The sequence below is a fragment of the Jaculus jaculus genome, chromosome 11 (genome assembly GCF_020740685.1).
Source record: "Jaculus jaculus isolate mJacJac1 chromosome 11, mJacJac1.mat.Y.cur, whole genome shotgun sequence".
NCBI classification, from domain to species: domain Eukaryota; kingdom Metazoa; phylum Chordata; class Mammalia; order Rodentia; family Dipodidae; genus Jaculus; species Jaculus jaculus.
This window is the reverse complement of record NC_059112.1, coordinates 95181397-95195261: the sequence shown is the minus strand read 5'-3', so window position 1 is coordinate 95195261 and position 13865 is coordinate 95181397. Positions and strand designations below refer to the sequence as shown.

General features: G+C 42.0%; 2 protein-coding genes across 4 annotated transcripts in view; one reads left to right on the top strand and one right to left on the bottom strand.

Moving 5' to 3' along the window:
* LOC101606926 (centromere protein P) overlaps positions 1 to 13865 on the top strand; it is a 227992-nt gene that overhangs the window by 123359 nt on the left and 90768 nt on the right. The window lies entirely within an intron of this gene.
* Ecm2 (extracellular matrix protein 2) overlaps positions 8727 to 13865 on the bottom strand; it is a 67367-nt gene continuing 62228 nt past the window's right edge. For all 3 annotated transcript variants that reach the window (XM_045130334.1, XM_004652297.2, XM_004652298.2), the window contains one exon: positions 8727 to 11336. In XM_045130334.1, coding sequence (XP_044986269.1) covers positions 11168 to 11336 — 169 coding nt within the window. In that variant the 3' untranslated portion in view covers positions 8727 to 11167. The remainder of the gene's footprint in view (positions 11337 to 13865) is intronic.

Sequence of the window (13865 nt, the reverse complement as noted above, 5' to 3'; positions counted from 1 at the left end):
GTTGTTGGTATTCCCCATGGGGTTTTGGGTTATGAATTAGGAGAGGAGCAGTCAGTCACTGGGGAAGGGAGCAATGCCACTGAGTATGCAGTCCCAACCTGTGGCTCTTAGAACCTTTCTGCCTCCTCTTCCACAAAATTCCCTTAGCTGTGATTGGGTGTGTTTTAAGACTGCTTCAGTGAAAAGCTTCCAGGAGATTCTGGATTTCTGCTTTGGTATGTGTTGGTAGGTGTTGCATATCCTCAGCACCTGACTCCTTCACCCTGGTGCTGATTGTCAGGCTCATCATGGAAGCAGCTCTTGCTCACCGTTTCCTCTGTGGTTTCACCGGGATCTTGGCTGAAGTGCCAAGGGTGGTTTATCTCCTCGGGTCTCACTACCTGCTGAAAAAGAAAAAACAGATTCTCCAAAGGAGAGTGAAGTCAGCATGATTTAAATGGGATGAGCATTGTTCATTTAGGAAGATTTTGATGGATGTAGTTCTTCTTTTGGCCAAAGACTTGTCATTGGAGACCATAATTTTGGTCTCCATAGGATTCTGACCTGGTTTTGAGTTCCAGCTATGGGTTCCTTTCCATTGAGTGGATCTTTTAGCCAATCAGAAAGCCATTTGTTACCCACAATGCTGTGTCAGGAGATGTTTTTTCCTCAAGGAGGAATCCATCTGCCAGACAAACTTTTTATTTTCTTTAATTTTCTTTACTTATTTTTATTTTTTATTTTTTTGCTTTTCTAGGTAGGCTTTCTCACTGTAGCTCAGGCTGACCTGGAATTCACTATGTAGTCTCAGGATGGTCTTGAACACACAGCGATCCTCCTGCCTCAGCCTCTCAAGTGCTAGGATTAAAGGCTTACTGATCAAATACTTCTCTAGTTTGGTTGGCTGTTTTAAGAAATGTAGAATTGATTCCCTTTAGGTAAGCAGTGACTCACACTCAGGTTACACTTCATTTTCTTTCCTATAGTCAGAGTTGGTTGTGGTTTTGTTTGTTTGTTTGTTTGTTTTGGTGTGTTGTTTTTTTTTGGAGACAGGGTTTCGCTTTGTAGCCCAGACTGATACTTGTAACTCACTTTGTAGTTCTGGTTGGTCTCAAACTTGGAGGAATCCTCCTGTCTCAGCTTCTAGAGCACTGAAATTACAGTTGTATGCCACCATACCCAGCTTGGCCACTTCTTAAAAATATTTATTTACAAGCCTAGAGTGAACAGAGAGAAAGAATGGGCATTCCAGGGCCTCTAGCATCCATAAACAAACTCCAGATGCATGTGCTACTTTATACATCTGGCTTTGACATGGGTACTGGGGAATTGAACCCCGGTCATTAGGCTTTTCAGGCAAGCACTTTAACCACTGAGCCATCTCTCCAGCCCCTGGTTGGTTTTTTGTTGTTGTTGTTGTTTGTTTGGTTGGTTTGGTTTCTTGAGGTAGGGTCTCACTCTAGCCCAGACTGACCTGGAACTCCCAATGTAGTCTCCGGGTGGCCTTGAACTCATGGCAGTCCTCTTACCTCTGCCTTCAAGAAAGTGCTGGGATTAAAGGCGTGCGCCACTACATCCAGCTCTTTTGTTTTTTATCTAGGAAAAACTGAAGTTCAGGATGAATTTTAGCTTCAGCATCCACCTCCCTCAGCCTGGAGATCCTGCTCAGGGAGGTTCTGCACCATAGTTCACTCTGACCTGTCCCAGATGTGGGATGTGAGCGTGCTGTGACATAGTAGAGATGGTCACACTGAAGCTGTGTCGTTGATCCCCCACTGGCTCCTCAAGTGATTTGCTGAGCTGCTGGCCTGGCTGCCGCGTCCTGTGGGAGCCTCCCTGGCTTAGCATAGAGGCGGTGTGGTGGGCACTGGCCTAGGGCACCAGGCCAAGTTCTTTCTGTGCTGTGTTTATCCTATTTAGGAAATTTGCTTTAGATAAGTAACAACCACCATATTAAGAGGCCTGCCAACCTTACCTGGATGCTTGTTTCCTAAAGTCTTTCAATATAGACATTAACATTTTTTGTGTGTTGGGCGGGACATGCTGGGGCCTCTAGCTGCTGCAAGTGAACACCTATCCAGCTTAAATGGATGGCTGGGGAATTGAACCCAGACTAGCAGACTTTGCAAGCAAGTATCTTTAACTACTGCACCATCTTCTCAGCCCAAATCTTGTCACTTTTATCTCAGGGCACTGACTTACTTAATTTTCCATCAGCCATAAATCACAACTGTTACCTCAGTTTTGTGAATGAGAACACTGGGATATCAGTTTTAGCTTACTTGACTAGGCCTGTGGCTAACACCGAGTCCAGCACAGAGTCACAGTGTTCATTTTTGTATAATGATAAAAGATGACTATGTTTCTCAGACATCCAGGGCTTAAGGGCATCTGATGGCCATCTGGTATTGAGTTAGAACTAACCAGAAATTTCTTGTAATGGGTACTTTTAATGTGTTTGAATTTGAGTTTGACCAGTGATCTGAACTGATATGCAACTAGGAACAAAGAGTTCAGTCATCTCAGTTTGTAAATTCTCCCATGAGGAAACATTCTACTCTTTCAGTATGAGGAAAGGGTGGAGTCACTATCATATAGAGCTTACCCCACCCTCTGAGGGTTCCCTTAAACAGCAGAATTTGAGTATTTCATTAAGTCAGAGCCTTGGGAACATAGTAATTCATGGTATGTTTAAATGATGGCTTTGGAAGGACAGAGTCAGTGTTGCTATTATGCAGAACAACCATATTGATTACTAAGTGTTACCAGTTGTCAAAACATGGCCTGTTTAAAAAATACACTCTAGTTTCTGATGTCTGTCAGGAAATATTAATGAGTGGTTACTACTAATTAACTTTATGACCCTGTATAAATCTTTTTTCCATGCAGTTTCCCATTTTTCCTTTGAAAACCCCTTAGTTTTTCAGATTTCTTTCTTATTTTCTTTTTTGGATTAGTGTCATGTCAATTTTGGACAATCCACCAATCATCTCTTTTGTGGATCAGGAAGACCAGACGGTTTCTATATTTGACAGCAGCTTAGCACTAGTGCCACACAGAAAGCAAAGGTTCAAGAACTTTCTTTCCTCCTAAGTGTTAGAATCATTTTGGAGAAGCAGGCTATACCTCCTTATCTAGTTATTGTGCAGTATACACATGCACACACACAAAAAAAAACAATGAAACAGGCTGGAGAGATGGCTTAGTGGTTAAGGCGTTTGCCTGCAAAGCCAAAGGACCCCTGTTCGATTCCCCAAGATCCATGTAAGCCAGATGAACAAGGTGGGGGGGGAGGGAACGCATGCATCTGGAGTTCATTTGCAGTGGCTGGAGGCCCAGGTACATCCTTTCTCACCATATATCTGCCTGCCTCCCTCTCTCTCTCTCTCTCTAAGATAAATAAATAAATTAAAATGTTTGAATGTGAATGAAATGATACCTTAGTAGTAATATCAGGGAGTCAGTCCGATCTAAGTAATAAACTCAGCTCTGTCCCCGGTGTTCACATAGATACCAAGCATCCTGAGAAGCCAACTACAGGCATGACAGCACCTGTGTCTGGCAGCTGGTTCTGAAAAGAGGGAAACTCAAGTCATGAGACTATGGGGAACTTGGTGTTGTAGCTACCTTCATGTTGCTGACTCAAAACATCTGACCAAAAGCAGCTGATGGAAGAAATGTCTTACTTAGGCTCAAGGAGAAACCTCGTGATGGCAGGGAAAGCATGACATGAGCAGAGGCTGGACATAAGCTCTGCCACCACAGACGGGAAGCAGAAGAGTGAGCCAAACTCAAGTAAGGCGGAGCTAGCTATAATATCCCTAGGCCCAAACCCCAATAACACAAGTCCTCCAGCAAGGCTCCATCGCTCTAATTGCCACCATCTGGGGACCAAACATTCAGAACCATGGCCTTATGGGGGGCATCGGATTCAAAGCACTACCCTTGGCCTCTCTCCTGCCCAGAAGTGGTTGTGAGTCAGCTCTCTAGGCAGGTGTCCTTGCCTGCACATTCATGTCCAAGCTTGTGTCTTTCTGTCTACCATCTTTCCACCCTCTGCTTAGGTCCCCCTGTGACACCAAGGTTCAGCATGTCCTCTTGCGAATGGCTTCTTTCTCCCAGCTTAGCAGCATCATGAGGGTTGGTGTGACTGTCCTGACTTGTCACCTCTCTTCTGGGCTCTGACTACTTGCTGAATTTCATTGGAAGTCTCCCTTGAATCTGAGGGGTTGTGGGTTCCCACTCACTGTCTTTCTGGATTTCTGCAGTGGGTGGTCATTTCCCTTACTCTCTCCTTGCCTCTTGTTCCTGCTATAGGCACCAAACCCCTGTAGACTAGTGAACACAAACCTATGATAGACTTGCCTCACGCTGTCATGCCTTCAATTCATCTGCTTCTCACTCTGGCTCAGCTCACAGCCCTTGAGACTTCTTTTCTGAACTTCGTGTGTATGTGTTGAGTCAGTGTGAGCAATAGCCTGTATTATATCACGGGTGTCTTTTATTATCCCCATATACATTTGTCAATTCATGAAAACTGTTTTTGCCTATAGGACTATGCTTAATATGGAACTGCATACTTGCTATATACTTAAAATTCTAAAATCTTATAATGAGTATTATCATAATTGATCAACACTTCCAAGGGCATCCAAAGATTATTTTATTGCATATTATTTAGAAGTTGCTGGGGTGGTTATGTGTGAATGGGAATAATTTTCCTGCTGTGAAAACCCCTAGAGGTGTCTGCTGACCAGAGAACAGTATGCATAAGTAGTTCTTCAACTATATGATATTATGGGTTTTTTTTTCTTTTTCTATTTCAATGAAAGCCATCATCTTAAGTTTAGCTCTTAATCAGGATGACTTCTGAGATGTGGTGCCATTAAACAATACCAGCTCAAGGTGAGGTAGCTGTCCATCCCTGTGCTTTTAGGACCTGCCACATCATATGCCCTGAGCTCTCTAGTTGAGAAACAGTGGCCAAGATACAGGTCTATTATTTGACTGGCATTCTCAGGATCCTCAGATAGAATCCAGAGGGTTTCACCCAGACTCTCAGGGAGGCTCCAACAAGAAGAGATCAGACTTGCAGATTAAGTCTAGGGCCAGCCACATTCCTCCTCTCTTTTCTTTGTGACATCCTGTGCTCAGTGAGCCAGTTCCATTGCATGTGTGTTCTAGGGGGAGACACATGAGTTCCCCAACACTGTGCCCTTCCTACAGAAGGAGTGATAGAGGACTGAAGGTCAGCAGCCTGCTCAGGGCTAATCCTGCTCCACTGGACCCAAGCAAATAGAAACCCTCTGTCTGAGGCAGAGACTCACCAGCCTGGGTGCTCTGCAAGTGTGGATGGTGCCAGGAAAGGGTGGGAAAAGGCTATACATTCTGCATGGATTGTAAAACCTGGTATGTCCATTGGTTTTACAAATAAAGGGGAGATGGCTTTGGGAAGCTCATCTTTCCCAATGAAAGCAAAGCTTGGTTGGTTTGGTGGGAGGGGGTACTCATTTCCTAATCAGTGACTCAGACCCCTCAATCATCTGACCCACTGATCTCTTCCAAGTGCAGTATTTTATAATTGAATCCAAGAGAAGTAAAATGACTGTATAATTAATGGGTGATTGAAGAGCAAGATAGACTCCTAAATCTCTGGTTACTGGTATATTTATTTCTTCATCACACCAGGCTATTTTCTACCAGATCATAGTGTTTTTATAATACTCATGTATAATAAGTTAAATTTTAACCCTGTGTACACGTACATCATATGTATATATGTAAAGGCAATACACATCATTAATATTTTCCAACTGTGGCTAGTCGAGGACTTCCTTATTGCACATATGTGCTAGTAATTACAGCATATTATGAGGCCAATCTAAACATCTGTTTGTTATAACATTATATCATGAATAATGTGTGCTATAAGGACATTTATCACTATTTTTATGAAATTAAAATATCCCATTGAGAACATGATGAAATTTCAAGGCTGAGCAACTTCCATGCTAGAAATGATCTTAAACTATAAAAACGCTTTAAATAATTGAATCTTTCAACTTAAGGGCAAAGTTCCAATGGTCACTGTGAATTTTTAGCTCTGTGGAGGATTCTGCTACTTTTCATAGAGTCTGGAATAGATATGCACAGCAGGCCGCAATCAACTGCTCTCTGTACACCAGCCAGCCTTGCCTGTTGTCCTTGCAAGCTATTGGCTATGGCCACATGTTCCCTCGGAGCCCCCAACCCCAGCCCAGGTAGAGGACACGTTAGCCACTTTGCTCATTTCTTCACCACTTGTTTCACTAGTTGACAGCTCTTGCCTTGTATCTTAATTTCCTGCTTATGGCTGTACCAGAGAAGAGATATGTTTGTCACTCTCTCTCTGAAGCAGCATTGAAAGTTGCAGTAAGTGTGGCATGGTGGTACATGTCTGTAATCCCAGCACTGGAGAGACAGAGGTAGAAAAACCCAAGTTCAAGGCCAGGCTGGGCTATAGAAGGAGACGCTGTCTCAAAAGTCAGAATAAACCATGAATGAAGATATGAATGGCTCAGTAACCCACTGCTGTTAATTTTAATGACTCATCCTATTTGAGTTCTCTTTGACACGAATTTTATTTATGACTTTGGTGGCCTTAAACCACCATGGGTGCATAAATGTCCGTACAGCAAAAGCACTGTACAATGATTCTTATTAAATGCACGTGTAACCTTATCTTCTTGGGTTGTTTGTTTTGGGTTTTGATTTTTTTCTCTTTTGTTTTATTTGTTCTATGTGTTTGTTATTTGTTTTCCAAGGTAGGGTCTTCCTCCAGCCCAGGCTGACCTAGAATTCATTACGTAGTCTCAGGTTGGCCTTGAACTCACGGCGATCCTCTACTTGTGCCTTCCAGATGCTGGGATTAAAGCTATGTACCACCATGCCCAGCTGGTTTTTATTGAAAAAAATTTTTTTTATTTATTTGCAAGTGGGGAGAGAGAGAGAGAGAGAGAGAGAGAGAGAGAGAATGGTACACCAGGGCCTCTTGCCATTACAAACAACTCCAGACACATTCACCATTTTGTGCATCTGGCTTTGCATAGGTACTGGGGAACTGAACCCGGGCTTTTAGGCTTTGCAGGGAAGTGTCTTAACCACTGAGCAATCTCTCCAGACCCTGGTTTTGATTTTGTTGTTGTTGTTGTTGTTGTTTATTTGTTTTTTTTTTTTCTTTTTTTGAGGTAGGGTCTTACTCTAGCCCAGGCTGACCTGGAATCCACTGTGTACTCTAAGGCTTGAATTTTTAATTGAGAAGTTTAGTACATGAACATACTGTAATTTGATCATACTTCCCTTGAAGTATGATTGTCTTTCGTCTCCCTCCCCACCCTCAATCTACTGAAACCCTCCTCTTTCCACGTAGTCCTCCTTCTGTCTTGATGTCTCATTCTTTTTGTCCTCCTCTATGTCAGAATGTCAGTGAGCTCAATTTTGTGTTGGTCTCTTGGAGGTGTTGGCATCTACCGTGAGGTCATACAGAAAAGCATAAAAACCAGTTAGTTCATGTTTGGAGGATAGTGCCCCAAAGTACTTCTCCCCACCCTGTGGCTCTTGTGTCCTTTTTCACAGTGTTCCCTGAGCCTCGGGAGACCTGATGAAGACGTCTCATTTAGCACTGCACTCTCTACAGTATCTGTTGCCATCTCTAAAGAGAAGCTTTTCTTACCAATGTATCTCTTTAGCTAAAGAACAGTGGTAGCTTCCCCTCTATGGCCTATGACCTTCCAAGCTGTGGACTTTTGATTTGGTTATCAGTAACAGGAATGAATCCCGCCACCACCACTTGCCATGCAGTAGGCCTCAAAACCAATTAAAGAGTACTTGGTTACTCCATCACTGACACGCCACTATTATACCAGTGAGCACATCTTGCTGGCCACTTGTGTAGGTTGGAGGATCTACTGCCACTTCAGACCGCTGATGGCTTTTCTCCCCAACAAGCCGCACAGCACTTTCCAGCACTCTGACTTGTCAGCAGGCTTCTACCTCAATCCCAGCTGGAGTTTTCAGTGTCCTGCAACTGAAGCATGCAGTGTCTTCAGCAATAAAGTCTTACCATCCAGTTCTAGTAGGCAGCCAACAGCATTGGCAATAGACTATTTGGGTTTGTTGTTTTTTGTTTTTTTTTTTTTTTTTGAAAGGGGTGAGTTAGGCTCATAGGCTGCCCTGACCAGCAACTCACTGAGGGTGGTGTCTAATTCCTGGTACTTGGCTTTTCCTGCAATATCCTGTGGCTTCTTGGCATGGTATTCTCCACCCAAGCAAGGTAGTCTGCCCCACATCTTTTTCTTTGACCTTTTATTGATACCCTCTGTACATATAGCCAACATACTATGATTATAAATCCCTCCCACTACCCTCCTTTCTCCCCTTCCTGAATGCCCCCCCCCCGCTACTGAATCAAACTATTATTTTTGTATCATCATTTCCCCCTCTTATTATGCAGGCCCTGCGTAGGAAGCATCAGCCACCTAAAATCTTTTATCAAATTTATACATTTTAGGGGCTAGGGAGATGGCTCAGCTGTTAAAGGCCCTTGGTTGCAAAGCCTACCAACCTGTGTTCAATTCCCCAGCCACGCATATAAAGCGAAATGAGCATGTGTTTGCAGTAGCAAGAGACTTTAGTGTACACACACACACACACACACACACACAAATAAATAAAATTGCAAATTATACATTTTAATTAGTTAACAACGAAGTAGGTTTCCATATGGTTTGTTCATAACATCTTCAGTTTCTTTGTATCCTTCCCTCTACCCACCGCCTTCCTCGCTCCCTTTCCCTTGCCCCCACTTAGACCTTGCCACCCCATTTTCTTCTTCTTATCTGTCCACTGTGCCCTCCTCCCTACCCTCGTCCTGGCCTTTTTCTGGCTGGTTGGCCTGCACTACTTTTGTCGTTTTTGTTTGTTTTGTTTGTTTGTTGTTTTTCAAGGTAGGGTCTCACTCTAGCTCAGGCTGACCTGGAATTCACTATGTAGTCTCATGGTGGCCTCAAACTCATGGCGATCCTCCTACTTCTGCCTCCCAAGTGCTGGGATTAAAGGCGTGCACCACCACACTTGGCTACTGTTGACTATTAATCCAACCTACATACAGAAGTAAAAATTCAAAGCTAGGATCCACATATAAGAGAGAATATACAGCATTTTTCTTTTAGAGTTTGAGTTACCTCACGTAGTCTATTTTCCAGATCCATTCATTTAGTAGTGAATTTTATAACTTCATTTTTCTTTACAGTTTAGTAAAACTCCGCTGTGTACATATGTACCACATTTTCATTGTCCATTCATCAGTTGATGGGCATCTGATAACATTTCCTAGCTATTGTGCATAGAGTAGCAGCAAACATGACTGAACAAGAATCACTATAGTAAAGAGTAGGCCTGAGGGTGTATGTCCAAGAGTGGTACAGTTAGGTCATATGGTAAATCTATTTTTAGATTTTTGAGAAACCATACTGATTTCTATTCTAGTTATATCAGTTTACCAGTAGTGAATAAGGGTTCATCTTTCCCCACACTCTTGCCAGCATTTATTGTCATTTATTTTTAAAAATGTATCTTTACTTATTTGTTTTCAAAGAGCAAAAGAGAGTGAATATGAGAATGGGCATGTCAGGGCCTCCAGCCACTGCAAATGAACTCTTACTTTCCTCAACTGGTTATAATCTCAGCTTCTTATTCCCATGTGATCCTGTTTCTGTTCTTACTACCTATACTTTGACCCTTGAGTCAGTCATCCATTTGTAGTCTTAGTCATGTTGAAATCTCAGAATCCTAGATAATAAGAAAGGGTACTGAAACTCCTTTTTAGTGATCACATCAGACCTCCATTAACTGACAGTAGGTCAAACTTTTACACCCTGAACGCTACCCATGAAATTGTCAGCTGCAGTTAAATATGCTGGCTCATCTGGCATTATATAAAATATTGGTAATAATACCTGCATGTGTTATACGTGCTACATGTTACTAAATGCTCTACATTCTTCTCTGTTTCTCATAAACAACCCTGTGACAAGAGGCTGGAAATTTTCTAAAATAATGTGAAAACCATTGCCAGATTAAAATACTAAAGCCTGAAAAATTAGAGGAAGCTGTCCAAAGGGACCATGAATAGAACTGAAACTACGAGACTGGTTTGTTCAAGACCATCTAGATTAATAAGAGATCAACACACTTTATATATGTACTTACTTTGTTAGCAATAGAGATTAAAGATCATTATGTAATGAAAATTTGAATATATGGGTTAGTAAACACTAATAAACAGTGTTATATTGAACTGAACAAAAAGTTACATTTCAGCGAATTAAGGCAAAGGAAATGGGTGTTAACCATGATCAGTGGAGCACAAATTTTCAAAAGTGAATGCTTTGGATTTATAGTTAACTAAGGTTAAAGTTAAAATAGTTAATTTATATTTTTTCAAAATTGTACTTCTTGTCATAGTCATTTGATCTTCCATGAAGAATAATAAAAGTAATCTTGAAATAGTTTTTTTTTTTTTACTTTAAAAGATAATTTTAGGTTTGTACTATAGAATTTATGTGTACCCTAATGATATACATAACCACAGTACAATGATCTGAACCAAGAAGTTCACGTTATGATAATTTTTAAATTTCACAATGTAGTTAGTAGAAGAGCTAAAGTAACCAATACTGAGGTATTTTTATCAGTAATTATAGCACAAGGTTTTATAGAAACTAAATAGATAATTTTAAAAATAATAAAGCTGATTCATAAATTCCACAATTGTTTGTGTCAGTGTGCTCTTTGGCATGGATAACATCCATGACTTCTCAAAGGACTAGGTGAATTCTCAGCTAATGATAGTAGTCAGGTTGTTTGTAAAGAACATGCTTATTATGTTCCAGATTCTCCTCATCCATTCTAGTGAGATGGACGTGAGTTCTCTCTAGAGGTGGGGCGCTAAGTGGTTTTCACGGTCACTAAAGCTCCTACAAGACTACACCTCTTTAGTACATTTCTGGTCGGTCATCTGTGGGTTGGGAAATCAGGTTGAATAGCATCATAGCCCAGAGTAGAACAGGAGGATTATGTCGCTCACTAGTGACAAATGCTACTACACATACACGAACAAGGCTTACAAATGGCAAGAGAGAGCTCGAGATTACTTGATATGCTGTGGTTGAAGAACAATACTTGAATAGGATCTTATGCATGAAAATGCATAGGGTGATATTTCCCTAGTTTTAATGTAGTTGTTCTCAAGATGCAGGTGCTCCAGACTTGAGTCCTTGTCCTCTTCAACATTGCAAATTTGTTCTGCAAGAACATTCCTAAAGGGAAATAGACATGCAAGTCAGAAATAGTCCAAACTGCTGGGCGTGGTGGCACACACCTTTAATCCCAGCACTGGGGAGGCAGAGGTAGGAGGATCGCTGTGAGTTAGAAGCCACCCTGAGACTACCGAGTGAATTCCAGGTCAGCCTGGGCTAAAGTGAGACCCTACCTCGAAAAACAAAAAACAAAACAAAACAAAAAAGGTCCAAACTGTCCTATGGAATTTAGTAGTTAAGTTTTTTTAAAAAATATTTTTCCTCTTAAAATAAGGTTGAGCCTGGCATGGTGGTTCATGCCTATAATGCTAGTACTCAGAGGCCTGAGTCAGAAGACTACTGTGAATCCAAAGACAGCTTAGCCTGGGCTTCAGAGTGAGGCTGTTGTTTCAAAAATTAAAAACAAAAAGGAAGGAGGGAGGGGAGAAGGGAAAGAGAGGATAGGAAAGTAGATTATGAGAGAAATGTGGGGCACCTTTAAAAAACCCAATGTTTGAATAGTGGGCATACAAGAGGGGAAAGAACTTCAGGCCAATGGCATAGAAGATAATTTAAATAAAATTATTGAAGAAAATTTCCCAAATCTATGGAAAAAGAGGGCCATCCAAGTCTAAGAGGCATACCAAACACCAAATAGGACAAGAAAAGAAATCCCCTATACCATATTATAGTCAAAACACTAAATACACAGCATAATTGTCAGCTATAGTTAAATATGATGAATCATCTGAGCTTTATATAAAAATACTGGTAGTAGGGCTGGGTAGATGGCTGAGCAGTTAAAGGAACTTGCTTCCCAAGCCTGTCAGCCAGGGTTCTATTCCCCAGTACCCACATAAATCCAGATGCACAAAGTGGAGCCTGCAGCTGAAGTTTGTTCGCAGCTGCAAGAAACCCTGACACACCCATTCATATTCATTCTCTTCCCCAGACTCTCTTCTTTCTTTTTCTCTGCCTCACCTCTCCTTTCTTTCTCCTTGCAAATAAATAAAAATATCTTTTTAGAATATAGGTAATAGAAAATGCACTAATCCTATATGCTATATGTTCCTAAATACTTCACATTCTTCTCTGGTTTTCATAACAGTTTGGTGGAGAGGGATTGCAGAGTTTTTTAAAAAAAATAGTTTTGCTCTTAAAATGAAATTGGTCCTGGCATGATGACTCATGCCTGTAATCCTTGTTCTCAGGGACCTGAGGCAGGAGAATTGCTATGAATTCAGACACAGCCTAGCCTGCATTACATAGTTACATAGTGAGATTCTGTTTCAAAAAATAAACACAGAGCCTGGCGTGGTGGCGCATGCCTTTAATCCCTGCACTTGGGAGGCAGAGGTAGGTGGATCGCCATGAGTTCAAGGTCATCCTGCGATTACATAGTGATTTCCAGGTCAGCCTGGGCTAGAGTGAGGGACCAAATAAATAAGCAAATAAACATAGAAGGAAGGAGGGAGAAAGGGAAGAGAAGGGAGATCGATCAGTGAGAAATGAAGTTATAAATGTGGTCGGGGTTCTTCCAGATTGTGAATTGCAAACCAGAAGCACTGTGCTAGATTTAGATACGGTTTGTCTCCCAAGCATTCATGTGCTGGAGGCTTGGGGGGACCTTTAAGAGGCTGAGCCTCGTGGAAGGTACTGAAGTCCCTGGATACCTTATCAATGGAAGGGAGTAATGCAGGTCTTTTGACATGAGTGGATTGTTAGGAGATGAATGCTGGCCCTTCCCAGGTCTGGCTTTCTGCCTTGCTGTGTGATCTCTCACACATGCTCCCACCATGGCGATGCTATCTGCCACGATACCCTCACCCTAGCCAACACACAGGCTCCGGCTGGAAGGTCCACAGTTGGCTGAAGATGAGATGGTTTTAGAAAGATGAGTGCAGTGGATCAGAACATACTGAGTATGTGAAAACATACATGCCTATTGATTCCCAAAGAAAGAGAAAGCCCCCAAACACAGCAAATGTAGGCCCCAGCTTCTCACTGTGACTGGCAGTTTGTGTGTGGTTACACCTACATGTACATACATGCAGGGGGTTGAACCTGGGGTCTTGCACGTGCATTTCAAGCACTCTACTACTAAGCTGCATCCCCAGTGCTAGCCCAGGCTGGCTTCCTCTTTCCTCAGTTTCCCAAATACTGGGGTGACAACTGCCCTGACTGGCAGTTAGAACTTGAGTGTTCCTCCTGCCTTTCATAGTAACAAGGTAACCCTAAAACTCTCTCACCTGTCTCTGACCTTTTTTTTAATTGAGAGACAGGGAGAGGATAAGGGGTTTTTACACTCATAATCCTCAGAGACAGAACAGAGCTTGGATTACTGTCCCCCTCATTACCAGTGGTAGAGACCATGCTCACAAGGTGCCTCTTTTGTTTTTCTTTTCTTTTTTTGTCCCTCAGGTTAACTTCAGATTGCTATATAGCCAAGACTGACGTTGAATTTCTGATCCTCTTGCCTCCATCTCTCAAGTGCTAAGATTGCAGGTATATGCCACTACACCAGGTTCCAAACTATCTCAGGGTAAACTC